At 39.3% G+C, this 12,896-nt stretch overlaps 1 protein-coding gene across 5 annotated transcripts in view; it reads left to right on the forward strand.

Annotated features, from left to right (window-relative positions):
- tle2a (TLE family member 2, transcriptional corepressor a) overlaps positions 1–12,896 on the forward strand; it is a 44,375-nt gene that overhangs the window by 901 nt on the left and 30,578 nt on the right. For all 5 annotated transcript variants that reach the window (XM_049466012.1, XM_049466010.1, XM_049466013.1 and 2 more), the window contains exon 2: positions 12,546–12,709. In XM_049466012.1, coding sequence (XP_049321969.1) covers positions 12,546–12,709 — 164 coding nt within the window. The remainder of the gene's footprint in view (positions 1–12,545; positions 12,710–12,896) is intronic.

A 12,896-nucleotide genomic window follows, 5' to 3' on the forward strand; every position in this document is an offset into this window, starting at 1 on the left:
CTGTTTTCAGAGTTTTTTTAGAGGTTGAGAGATAGCTAGGGTTAGATATTTATTCCCTCAGGTCTTGGAAACTAAACTAGCTTTAGGGTAAGGGCCTTGGAAATTAGGTGATATAGTTAGCTATTTAGCTAGCTAACAAACAAACAAACAAACAAACAAACTGACTAAGTAATTAACTGCTAAAATAAGTCACAGACAGGCCTTGGATTTAAACCTGTTTCCCCAAATTAAACCTTGGCTGCCTTTTGGTGTAAAGTTTTTGTTTTCTGGGTTGAAGAGAAAGAAAACGAGAGAGTTGTTGTTTTAAAACCTAATAGCTAAGCTAGTTATCTTAGCTAGGTTATCTAACTTAATTTGTGGTGAACTAGTTTTGGAGGTTTGAGGTTGAATACAGAAGATGGAAGTTAAGCCTAGGACTCCCTTAGACGAATACTTCACAAAAATGTATGTAATTTTATTTACTTAACCCAAAAGGCCTTTGTTTTAGCTTTAATAGAAGGTTAATTTATTTAGCTAGCACTTTCTTAGTAAAAAGTTCACCAAAATGTGTTTTCGTTTAGTTAACCCAAAAGATGTTGTGTTTTTTTAACCTTAAGAGAAAGCTAGTTTAACTAGCTAGCACTTTCTTAGAAGAATAGTTCCCTATGTTTTTCTTTAGTTAAACCCAAAAGGTTTATTTTTTAGCCTTATTAGAGTGCTAATGTAGTTAGCTAGCTAACCTAGCTAACAATTCATGTTTGTAGAGGTGGGCAGTGTAATATAGATAAAACATAATATTAAGATGTTTGAAAAAACTAAATCATACAGCAAAAATGGCAGTAATGACCAATTATTTTAAAAGCTATTTAAATGCTTAGTACAATGTTTATATTAACTTAATTTGTTTTGCTTCTCTTCATCAAAGTAACAGGACCATTTTCTATTTCACTCTTTGTAATGAGTGTAAACTACAGTTAGTTGGTCAGTGTTCTTTAAACACAGATATCCTTGATATGCTCAGAAAAGTAAAGTAGCTTACATGGTTTATCATAGTAAGTTTTTCTTTTATAATACAATATAATATTGCCTAAATCAAAATAAAAATATCTATAGAAATATCTCGCTAGATGTAGACCATAAACAGGGTTAAATACATTCAGATATTAAAGTGTAAATTTGATTTAAAAGTTAGCGTCCCTTTTTGTTGTTGGTTTTACCATGTAAAGGGACCTTAATCACAGTTCTATAGTTGAAATAGAATAAACACAAACCCTAAACATCTCTTTTACATGTTCTAGTAAATTGGCTTTTGGAAGTTCGGACTTTGGAAAGTTCTCAGGCCTTTGTTGCAGGTTTTGCTATTAAAAACAATAGGCATCAGCTAGACCTTAGGTACATTTATCCTTCACCATTCATAATCAACTATTTGTCCCATTAAACAAAGGCCATGCATAATCACAGTTGAAGAATAGAATAGTGTGAAAATGAATCTACATTTGGAGCCAGTCCCATTCGTTCAACCACTGTATGGGGAAACTCCCTGAGATATCTACTATAGTTAACCCACATACCCCTCCCCCTCTGTCTCCCTAAGCACTTATTCCCTCTCCATCGTTCATGTCCTAAGGGATGGAAATGAGATTCCACCAGGGAGTCAGATCCTCTGGTGTGAAGGCAGATAGATGCACCATGAACCACGGAGCTCCATTAACTCCATCAATTCATGGTTGTTCTTCCTCCCCTCAGTTCTTCAGTTGAACTGATTGTTTCCATGTTTTTGCTGAAATCCAAATCGAATCGAATCTTGAGCTACATCACTGTAGGCAGAGATGGAAATAGTTGGTCTGTGGTCTTCATCCATCGAAATTTTATGCATATCCACTGGTTCCTGTATAGAAATATGCATTGTTGAAGGTTGATATGGGGTACAGTAGCACATTTCTGATTTGATGTTCATGTTGAAGCCAGTATCAGTCAATATCAGTATTTGTTGTCCTCTCTAGCAGTTATTGTGGTTGCATTTTTCAAAGCTGGAAAAATTATCCTGCAGTTTTGGAGATATCAGCACCATTTCAACTGATTTAGGCTTACATACATCCTTTTGACACCATGCACGAATTCTGTGCAGCAACATTTTATTTTGCAGAATTTGCAACAACTTTACTTAAGGACCATCATTGTTACCATCTAGGATACTATTGCAACTTCCTGGCAACCACCTATCAAGGGTATTGTAGGAACTCTGTAGTAACATAAAAAATGTATATAGACTTTTACGCAGACCTAGTACACTGTGATCATTCAGTGAATTACACTTGTATCTTACACTTGTATCACATTTGTATTGTAGCCCCTGACGTCCTTAAACTTAAACCTTAGACCATAGAATTTTATATGTACGTTTAATTGCCTTGCACTGTAATACTTCAAATATATTCTGTTTACTTTGATTAGGGAGAAAAAAAAAGAACATAATAGGATAATACAGAGTGTGAAATCTATGTACCTGAAGTGCAAGGTTAAGGATTTCTTTTGAGGCTAATTATTAAATAAAGCTCATTAAAAGAGTGCACACACTCACTTAAAGCATATTTTTAGGTTTTGTGTTACGAGAAATATCTTCTGTAGTGAAAAATAGAAACTCTCTAGTGGGATTTTAAGGATGTGCCTCTTACAACCTCTCAGAACATCAACAACCAAGGATCACCAAGTTGTCAAGAACGGCGATCTGAATGTTTATTTACATAAGCTGTCATTTAAGCCTGGCTTTTCGCTGGCTTTGCTTCTGGAGGTCTGACCTCCTGCAGAGTTGTATTTGAAACTCTGATCAACCTTGCACTGTTATTCAGGACCTTCTGAAGACCTTGTAATGCCAGATCAGATGTAACTGATTATCATTATGTTCTGCAGGAGGGTAACCCACCTGGAACGGGGTTGAGGACCTGGAATACAACCTCATCCAAACTATAAATCATTCCTGTTTATTTAGGTTACATATGAGCTCTCAGGGGGGAAGCTGGAGGAAGTGAGCAGCTTGTTTTAGCTCTTCGGCTTGGATGCTGCTCTTTTCTGCTAATGACTTCAGCGACCTGTCACAAATAATAACAAAATGTTGTCACAGAATAACTATGATAAACAATATTTATTAAATTTTATTGACTCATTTTATGCCACTAATATATTGATAGCGTTAAGAGCATAATAGTGCAATAACACATTACTTTAAAAGAGCAGTGGTGTTTAATTAAGAATATTCAGACCGTGTATATGTAAATATCCTAAATTGATAAAACATAAATAAAAATTCATAGTTGGCATACCAACTAATTCACATTTAATTGGCATTTCTTGTTGAGTAAACACAATTAGTACTATTGAGGACAGCAAAAATTACTAAGGTTGTATCCATTTATATTACAATTAGAAACAAGTCGATATCGTACTAATTGTGTTAGTCCTAAGCTCAGTGAAGACAGTCTGAGACATGATTGCCCTGGCAGAAGGGGCTGGTCTACCTAAAAAGGAAAAAATACCTGGTCTACCTAAAAAATGGTTGACCGTTGTTAAATGATTAATTTCTATCTAGTCTTTGTTTTCACTGTACTGTTTTTAGAAATTGAAAAGACTTTCTTTTGAGAAACATCAACTAGGCTGTTAGAAAGTCCATTTAGCATCCCCTTGAATTTCAGCTCCCTCGAGTATGGTTTGAGATCCAGCCCAAGAGAGATGTCTAGATGAGGTTTACACTTTACACTTGCCCTGGCAGAAGACGCAGCTCCATAACATCGCTGGAAGGGAAGGAACAAATAGTTTCGAGGTTACCTAATAAAGAAAGGCACCTACAGCAATTAACACAGCTGACGAGCCAGCCGTCCGCCATCGCTAATGTGTCCTGACAGCGGTGGAAATTTGCATAACGAGCTTGCGGAGTCTGAAGAGAAAAGATGTGTGGCACTAATGAAACAGGTGCCTGGCACACCCCCCACCAGCACCAGCACCACCACCATTCTCCTCCACCCCCGCCACGTACACCCCCCTTTTCTGTCTAAGTGAGCGATTACTGGGGCATTCCTTAGAGCTCCTGGAGCCTGGGATCAATAAAATAAGGCCACGCCTGGGTCAGCTTCCTGGGGTGGTGCTTTAATATGCAAATCACCGGTGGTTGTTTACAATGTATTTGAGTGATTTATAAGGGCTTGCACTTCAAATGCTTTAACGTCAGACACCGTGTTGTGTGTTTTTGTGGCTTTACGGTTTGGGTGTAGCATAACACGAGTATTTCACCTTCAGGATAAAGGCGGGAGATGTTCTTCAGATCTTTCTTCAGTTGTTCTTCTGTTGCTGCTCCTCACGCTGCTCATACCCACCCTCTGTGGTGGTCTCGTTTGAGCCTGACTGCATGTTGACTTTAACGATTTATTTTCCAGGAAAACGTGATTTATAATTAGCAGGCTGACTCCACAGGGCTCCTCGCGGTAAGGAGGCCGCCACAAAGGTTTGTGTAACAGATGATGTCAGTGGCTGCATGCAAAAGTCTCTTATTAGGCTTATGCACCATAACTTCTACTTTCCCATAACTCTCCATATCATCATCATATATGATTTACAAAAAAGGAACACTTCAGGTTCTGTCATTTCTCTGAAAGCTTCTAGTCAGTTAGGAGGTTTGTTGTAAGCATCACTCATTTATCTCCAGCAGTTTGTGTTGGAAAAACAAAGAGCAGGAACCTCTTTTCTAAAGTTTAGGCAAACATGTTGACAGATTTGAGAATGGTGGTCAGCATGGCCTGCCACAGGAGCTCCAAGGCTTTGCAGCATGTCACAGGGCAGGGTGTGTAAATATGGGACCACACTTTGCCCAGTCAGGCCTCAGACAGTATGAATGGAGCTGTGGGTTGGAACCCTGCAGAGATAAGAACAGCAGTTTTAAACTGAAGGTTGGAGAGGGGGGTGTTGTATGTCTGTATGTGTAAATGTTGTGTGCACTTTATTGCTTCAGTTCCTTTTTTAGTGTCATTGTTGCTTATGGTCATGGTAGACAGTAATATTTGATAGGTAATTATTATGATTTGTTGTGTAAATATACTCCTCGGCGTGAGTGCACTCTCAAAGTTCCAAAAATTTGATGTCTCGAATTTAATGGTCATATTTGTCAAATATTGGCTTTCAAATGTTTTGTACATAATAAACCATTTATATATATATCTATATCTGCCACTTCCTGGATACTGCTAGAGATGGTGATGCCTTTCTTCTTCTTCCTGTTTACTGACCACAGATCTACGTATACTAGGGAGTGTGGTGTGATATTTAAACTGAGGAAGTTATCCATCTAAGATCTTTAAGATAAACAGGCTTTAAGAATTAACATTTAAACTAGTAATCCACAACTCTTTCTCTGGGCTTATGAAAGTCACAGAGTTTGTCATTGGATCACACAGGTCTCAAGGTAGAATTAGCAACATTTTAATAGATCATATAAGGAACGATACTCTTGCTTGTACTTTTAAATAGGGTTGATGATATCTAATATTACAAGTGTAGATATCTGCCAATGCTAATACTTGATTGACAGCTGCTCAGTCTGTATGTTTTCACTACAGCTCTTTGTCTATAAATATTACTGTAAAAAGTAAAAGCTGCTGTAAAGCTGTATTCTATACTGTTGTTTAAACTTGTGTTTCAAATAAACCTTTGTAAAGAGAATGTACTCTCGTAAATCTGCATTTAGACTTTAGTGTGATTTATAGAAATCACACTAGTATCAGGTTTGGGACAGTGATGACACCAATTAATAAGATTTAATGACCATTTCTCTTCTTTCAAATAGACCCATAGGTTACAGGTGAAAAGGTTTAAATAATATTAGGGGCTCTTTTTGATCTTCAGGCGATCACTCAACGGCCCTGCTACCTGGCAGTGTCGCTTCTCAGCAGAAGATACTTGCTTGTTTACAATAAAGGTGCATGAGCAGGTCGTTTAAGTGACAATTCACTGCCAAGATAGCAATGAACATCTGACTGTTGATATTATCTGCCTCATTTATATTAAGTCATTGGAAAAATGAAACGGTGCCATTGCCAATATAGCAATTTGTAATACATTTACCTGAACCCACACAATTTCCAGACCAATACGCCCATCTGAGTAGATATATTCACAAAGCTCCGTTGCTATGTAAACGCAGCAGGCGGAAGGCGTGAAAATAGACTGTGTAAGTTGTAAGATGAGCATCACAACACGCCTTGCACAAGGTGTAAGATAGGGCCCTTAATTTGTTAGTACTGCCTGTTGCATATGATGATGTAATGAGGGTTGAAGTAAGATCTATTTTGGGCACAATTTCCATTTAAAGAGCTGTGCTGCTGGATTTATCCCTGCTTTAAGTCATGGCTGTCCTGGGACTACTTCCTAGTGCTTTCTAAGCTGACCTGGCTGCACGCTGCAGGTGGGGAGGTTTATTGGGCTCAGGTGAGTGTGCCATCCTGCACCATCCTCCATTCTTTGGCCCACAAAGTGACCAAGAAGCAGACTACCATTATATTTACTCGCCAGTAAATGATGGTTGGTGCCAATTATTTGGCAATGAGTGGCTAGTTACAAAAGGTGTTGGTTCTAGGATCAGTCACATGACTAACTGAAGAGGTAAGTGTAGCTCTGAGTAAGCTGTTGAGTAAGGGTGTAGCAGTGACATTTCCAGGTTAGGATTGCAACACAGTTCAGGGAGTTGGTCAGTAGTTGATTGCAAGTAGTTCTATAAGGTTCTTTAATGGTCTTCTGATGTCCATTTGGAGCAAATTTAGACAGCTAAAACACCAGTAATAATTGCAGATTAATTACTAAATCCTATATATTGTCCCACACAGCACTTGGATTTCAGTCTGATTAACTGGACAGGCATTTGTCTACCAAATGTAAATACATGTTAAACTCAGATAAAGTCCAAATACTAGTCACATGTAGTATCCAGGGGTAAAGGAGTGTGGATACCAGGTCAATGCTGGCATCTGAAGTCATTTTATTTGACTTACTTTAAGTTGAGCACTAACCTCACCTTCTCACCTAAGTAGAGAAACCTTTTAAAAACATGGAATGGTCTGGTGCTTTTAATTTTAATGTGCTTTAACAGAATATGGTGGCGATGTCCCGACCATGTTATTTATTATAAGATAAGATTATAAAATGATATTCGGCATTAAAATAACATTACTGGACATCCCTAAAATAATATAAATATAAAAAAACGTATAAATATATAAAAAAATATATACATTTAATATGCTTGTCACACTAACCAATTTTTGGACAATATAATGTTATAGAAACGTGCTAAACAGTTATGTCTTCCTTTTGAAGAGCAATTAACTTTTAATTATAAAGTATATTCAGACATTGAAATATAAGTTTTAATAGCGTGAAGAAAATAAAACCACAGTTTTGAAAAGTCGACATTCCGGCTTGTTCACATTAATAAGTCCTACTTGTGAAATAAACACATGGGTAATAAATAAATGGGTAGTAAATAAAGTTCATGTCCATATATTGTACAATAAATCAATAATGCATTTATTGTGACATGCCTAACATTTTTTTGTTTGTTTTTTAAGAAATTTTTATTTAAATGTTTGTCTTGACCTTTTGATTTTTGATTCACTGCAAAAGTCATCAGCAGAAATAAACTGACCGAAGATACACAAAAGACAAGTTTGAGCATCTCTGCTTTGCTGGTTTGCTTGAACAATGAATCTGATTGTAGTTAATGGATTCATTTATAGTTATAGAATGAGTGCTATTTGCAGCATTGCTCTCAGTACTGACCAACAGACACTGTATCTCAGGAAGTTCAGGGCTATTAACTGGCACTCTGCGCTTCAGCCTTTCAGTAAAAGGCCCTCAGTCTTTTTCCGGAAGTCTCTGTGCACCTGTGCATGAAGGCACACAATAGGTAAATATTAGAAAAGGGGGGGGGGATAGAGTGAGGTGGGGTGGAGTGGAGTGGAGATAAAGAGGAAGAAGGGAACAGAGCCAATTGTCATCCTCCCTCCCTCCTTTCCTGTCTCTCTTCTCCCTCCCTCTCATCCTCCTTTACCATCTCTCTCTCTCTCTCTCTCTCTCTCTCTCTCTCTCTGCCATCAAATGGTCTTCCTCCTCTTGTTCCTCTGGCTCTTTTCTTTAGACTGGGAGGAGTAATTGGCATATGTGTGTGTGTGTATCTGTGTGTGCGTGTGCACAAGCGCACACACCCTGCTAGGCCGGAGCTGTGTGAGCCCAGGCATCTGGATGGCAGATTGAATTGCAGGGTTGGAGAAAGAGAAGCTCGTTATGGACTCTAACAATGCATCGTCCCTCTCCTGAGCCTCAGCCGAGGGGCTCCACCCCCTTCACCCCCAGCAAGGTCTTGTCGTCCCCCCAAATCACTGTTCCCCCCCCCCCCCAAACCCCCATCCCAAATAACATCTCGGCGTGAGTCTCACACTGCTCCTCTTGCTGTGCTTTCATATGTAAGTAAAGACGTAAGCAAATGTAAGGCAAGATAAAAACTATGAACTCTTAGGACTTTTCTGCTTTTCTGCATAAATCTGTCTCAAAACGTAATCTGATCTTCTGATTTTCATCCAAGCCAAGGGTATTGACAAAAATAGTGTGCCTTAAATAATGGCACAAAATGTATGATTAATCATGTCTTTATTGAGAACAACCATAAAAATCTTAATAGTGCTAGTGGACAAAGAATTTCAATCTATTGTGTTAATGACCTCAAAACTAGAAGTAGAAGAATTAATTCAAAGTAAAAAAAGTGTTGACAAACCTAGAGTCTTATTGGAGCTGATTTGACCAATCAAAACCACTTTAACTTTTTGAGTTTGCTCCGTACCAAGTGTTCACTTACTTTTTCCATTACAACTTTGAGTGTTAAATAAGTGTGTACTTAAAGACCTTCAACTTGACTTGGATCAGAGGATTAGATCACGTTTTATCACAAATTAATGCAGTAAGTCGTGAAATTCCAAAAGGCTCACATACCTTTTTTTTCCTGCTACTGTGTGTAGAAACGAATATGAAAACAAATCTGGATGAACCTACCTGGATCAGCATTGCAGAGAAATGGTGGATTAATTGGATGGAGAGAGATAAACTCAGAGAGGGAGAAAGCTGCATGGGCATGGATAGAATAAAATAAATGAATTGATGGAGGGAGATGTTAACATATGTTTGTAAGGGAGGAGAGAGGGCTAGAAAGTTGTGGAGATGGGGACGGATTGAGATAAGAAGAGATATGAAGAGATGGATGGAGGGAGAAGGATGGATTGAGGGGGAGAGATGTGTAGAGATCTATGGAAGGAAGGAGGGAGAGAAAGAAAGATGGATGGAGAGTATGAGATGGAGAGAAATGAGTGGGGAGTAATTGAGCTAGGAAGATGCAGAAAGATACAGATGGATAGAGAAGAAGAGATGTGAAAGAGAGAGAGGGATGGCATCACTGATATAATTCTGAAATTGTACGATCCTATATGATATAATATGCCTCGTCATTGTTCTGTACAATAAAATGTCCAAATGTTTAGCTAATGCGTTCAGCTATTTAAAATTATACTCATTGTTGACATAGATGTGCAAATGCAACCACAGCTTGTCTAGTTCATGTAGAGAAGTATTGCTGACCCAGTAGAACACTCTTGAGCAGATACACCGGAACCTTTTGGCACCTTGCCTAATGCCAGATATGAGCTAGAGGGGTGGAACTGGGTTCTTTTGAGTTGAGATGAGGTGGTGATCATCCAACATCTTGACCTCACTAATGCTCTTATTACTTATTGTCAGTCAAATCCTCACAGCAATGCTCCAACATTTAGTAGAAAGTCTTCCCTGGACAGTAGAGACTCTCACAAAGTTACTCTTGATTTCTGTGTTAAATGACCAGATGTCCAAGTACTTTTTGTTGCAGTGCTTTTGTCCATGTTTGTCCAAGTGACTGGTAAAAATAACTTCACACAAGAGGTAATGCAGGAAGCACCACACACATTGCCTATAGCTTCACTGGAACATGGCAAAAATCACGGGACAAGAATATCAGTTCCTATCCAATAATTTATGCTCTGTTTGTGTTATTTACAGTAGTCTGTTGTTGAGTGTAAACCTCTGTTACTATCTATTTTCTATCTTGGACTATCAGTGCAAAGCTAAATCCCCTTTGATTGGACACTTGAGGTGGCTTTATGTTTTCTCAGACAGGGATTAAGCTTCATTCTGGAGTACACAGTGTTGTGAATGGAGAGCCTTCATTGTAGGGAAAGTAGGAAAGTGTAGTCCAGGATTAGCCTTAATCACTGATTTTTGGATCACTTTTATAGATCCAGTTCCTCATTTTGATTTCACTTTTAACTTTCTTAACTGTGTTTGCAGTGCCAATCATTGATTGCAGTGCGTCACATGATCTCTTAACAAGTTCTGCTGTAGTTTTGCCAACATTTGTAGCGCAAATGGCCAAAATCTGTGGCGTTCGTGACTATTGATCGGCCACGTTCTGCTCAATTACGTCTGCTTGAGAGTGCCTCTTTTCTTCGGCTCATTAAAAGAAGAAACATCTCGTGCGAACAAAAAACACCCCCAGCGTTGTTCAGGAGCGGGCCAGAGGGCCTCTGTTAACAGAGACGCAGTCCGACAGACGGACGGACAGGCCTTACAGTAATGCAGAGGGGCTTTTGTCTGCCTGTCTGTCTGCATTACCCTGAGGCTGGGGTCCTAATTGCTGTGGCTGGCAGGGATCAGGCAGCCTGGTGGGAATGGATCCCTCATGGGGTCTCCTTTCTTTCGCCCTCCAGTCCTGCTCACCCCCCCAACCAACCTTTCTAATCCATGCTTAATTTTAAGCAAATGTCTTAATTTGAGCAGAGGCTCTGGTTTTACCCCCCCTCTTGTTCTTGGTGGCACGCATACACTCTTTCCCGTGCATGCATGCTTGTGTATGTGCGCAGTCTGCACACACACGCATGCACACACACACACACACACACACACACATCTGTCTCTAATGCTTTATCCTCTAACAATGGTGCCTGTGTCAGAACATCCCCCCTCCATCATTACAACTCTTGGTAGGGAGCTTGTCTTTCCTCTATGTCCTTCAGTCTTTCCTTGTACAGAGTGTGCTTGTGTATACACGCAAATGCACACTGTGTTTGTGCAAGTGATGGCTTGCCTAACAAAGCTGTTTCAGGCTGTATTTTCATTGTTTGTTTGTATATACGATGAATGAACTGTTAAGGGTTAGAAGATAAGCCTGGAAGAAAGTTCACCAGAGGCATCTCAACCTGTCAGTTTGGTGGACATTAGCCCAGGCCTTTTCCTGTTTAAGATGTTGTTTACATTTTAAACATAGCCAAGCTTAGTGCTTACTTAGTACTTAGTTTGTGTATAGTTGCATTTATATTTACTCTAGAACCAAAGAAGAGGCTGATTGTCTGGGACACAGACCCTACATGTTCTTCCAGAGATTAAGCCTAGTCCTAGACTAAATTTTCCTTTCAATGGAAATATTTCCATTCTAAATGCTGTGTAGTCCAAGACAAGGCATAATACATGTTTAAGGTTTAGACTGATTTTGATTGATCCAACAGATTTTGATGTAAACAAAAGACATATGGTAAAAATGTTTACAGATTTGGACAGATTGGTCATGCATATGTTTGGTGGCATTAACTCTGGTATTATGTAGAGATGTCCCAACCAGTGTTTGTTTTTGGGACTGTGTTTGTATTCGATCACTGATTATCTTTCAATTTGATCAGCCAATCATCAATACTGATCACGGACAGGGCTAGAATTAAACATGACTATTTCCAGGCAAACTTGATAATACATATTCGTGCTGAGCTTTTTTACTATATTGTGCATTTATTGTCTCTCAAAATTGAAATTTAATTACTTTTTTTTCTTCTTCTTCTTTTTGGAATCAACCTTAATCCCTGTACAGAACTGTGCTATGGAGCTTAAGTTGGAAACGCAATAAAAAAAAGCCGTCTGTCCAGCTCTAAAACTTTAGGGCTTTACTTTCATGATGATTTCTTCAGCTTTCTGTCTGTTGCTTCTATACTTTTAGTTGTGGTTAAATGTGGTCAGCACTGTTTGCTGTTTTGTGTAGTTAATGGTGTTTGTTAGCGCTGCTGTGTTGCTGTGCTAATAGCTACTTACTGTATGTGCTGAAAGATGTGCTCTCGAGGGGTTTCTGGTTAGTGGATGTAAACTGACTGAGCTGGCTGTAGATTTTGATGATCAAGAAGTACCTACAACGAGCTGATTATGAACTTTCTGAACCCTCTGTTATGATACGCTAAAGCAACATTGCCATCTAAGAGAGACCATACAGTCTATAATCACCAATTTAGAGCTTACAAAACAATGGCGTTCCCTTATTAAAGCATTGATCTCTTCAGAGGGATCGTTCATCTTTTAAAGAGGCTGGTCTTAAAGGGTAAAAAGGGGAATGACTGGAATTCACAATGTGATCAAATATTTGGCAAGCTCTCTTTGACACCAGTCTAACTTTGACTGTACTTTCCTTACAGGCACCGCTCCAACCACCCCCTGGGTCTTCAGCCTCGGCTGCAGCAGCGGCGGCGGCTGCAGCAGCTGCAGCTTCTGGGAGCGCCCAGGCTCTGAAGCTCACCTACCCCGAGACTCTAGACCGCATCAAAGAGGAGTTCCAGTTCCTGCAGACGCAGTACCACAGGTATGGTGCAGTAGTGCATGTCTGCTTCTTTCTGTAAAGTTTACACTAGAGGCTGCATTGGTTGTTGTATGAACTCTTGTTTGAAGAAAGGATCACACATGTGGACGTCCCACCTTGTTTGTGTCCAGCTCTGTCTTGTCCTTCTGTTTTTTTGTCCCCCAAATCCTTGTCTTCCTCCTTCTTCTCC

This window comes from Astyanax mexicanus, chromosome 16, assembly GCF_023375975.1.
Source record: "Astyanax mexicanus isolate ESR-SI-001 chromosome 16, AstMex3_surface, whole genome shotgun sequence".
Lineage (NCBI taxonomy): Eukaryota > Metazoa > Chordata > Actinopteri > Characiformes > Acestrorhamphidae > Astyanax > Astyanax mexicanus.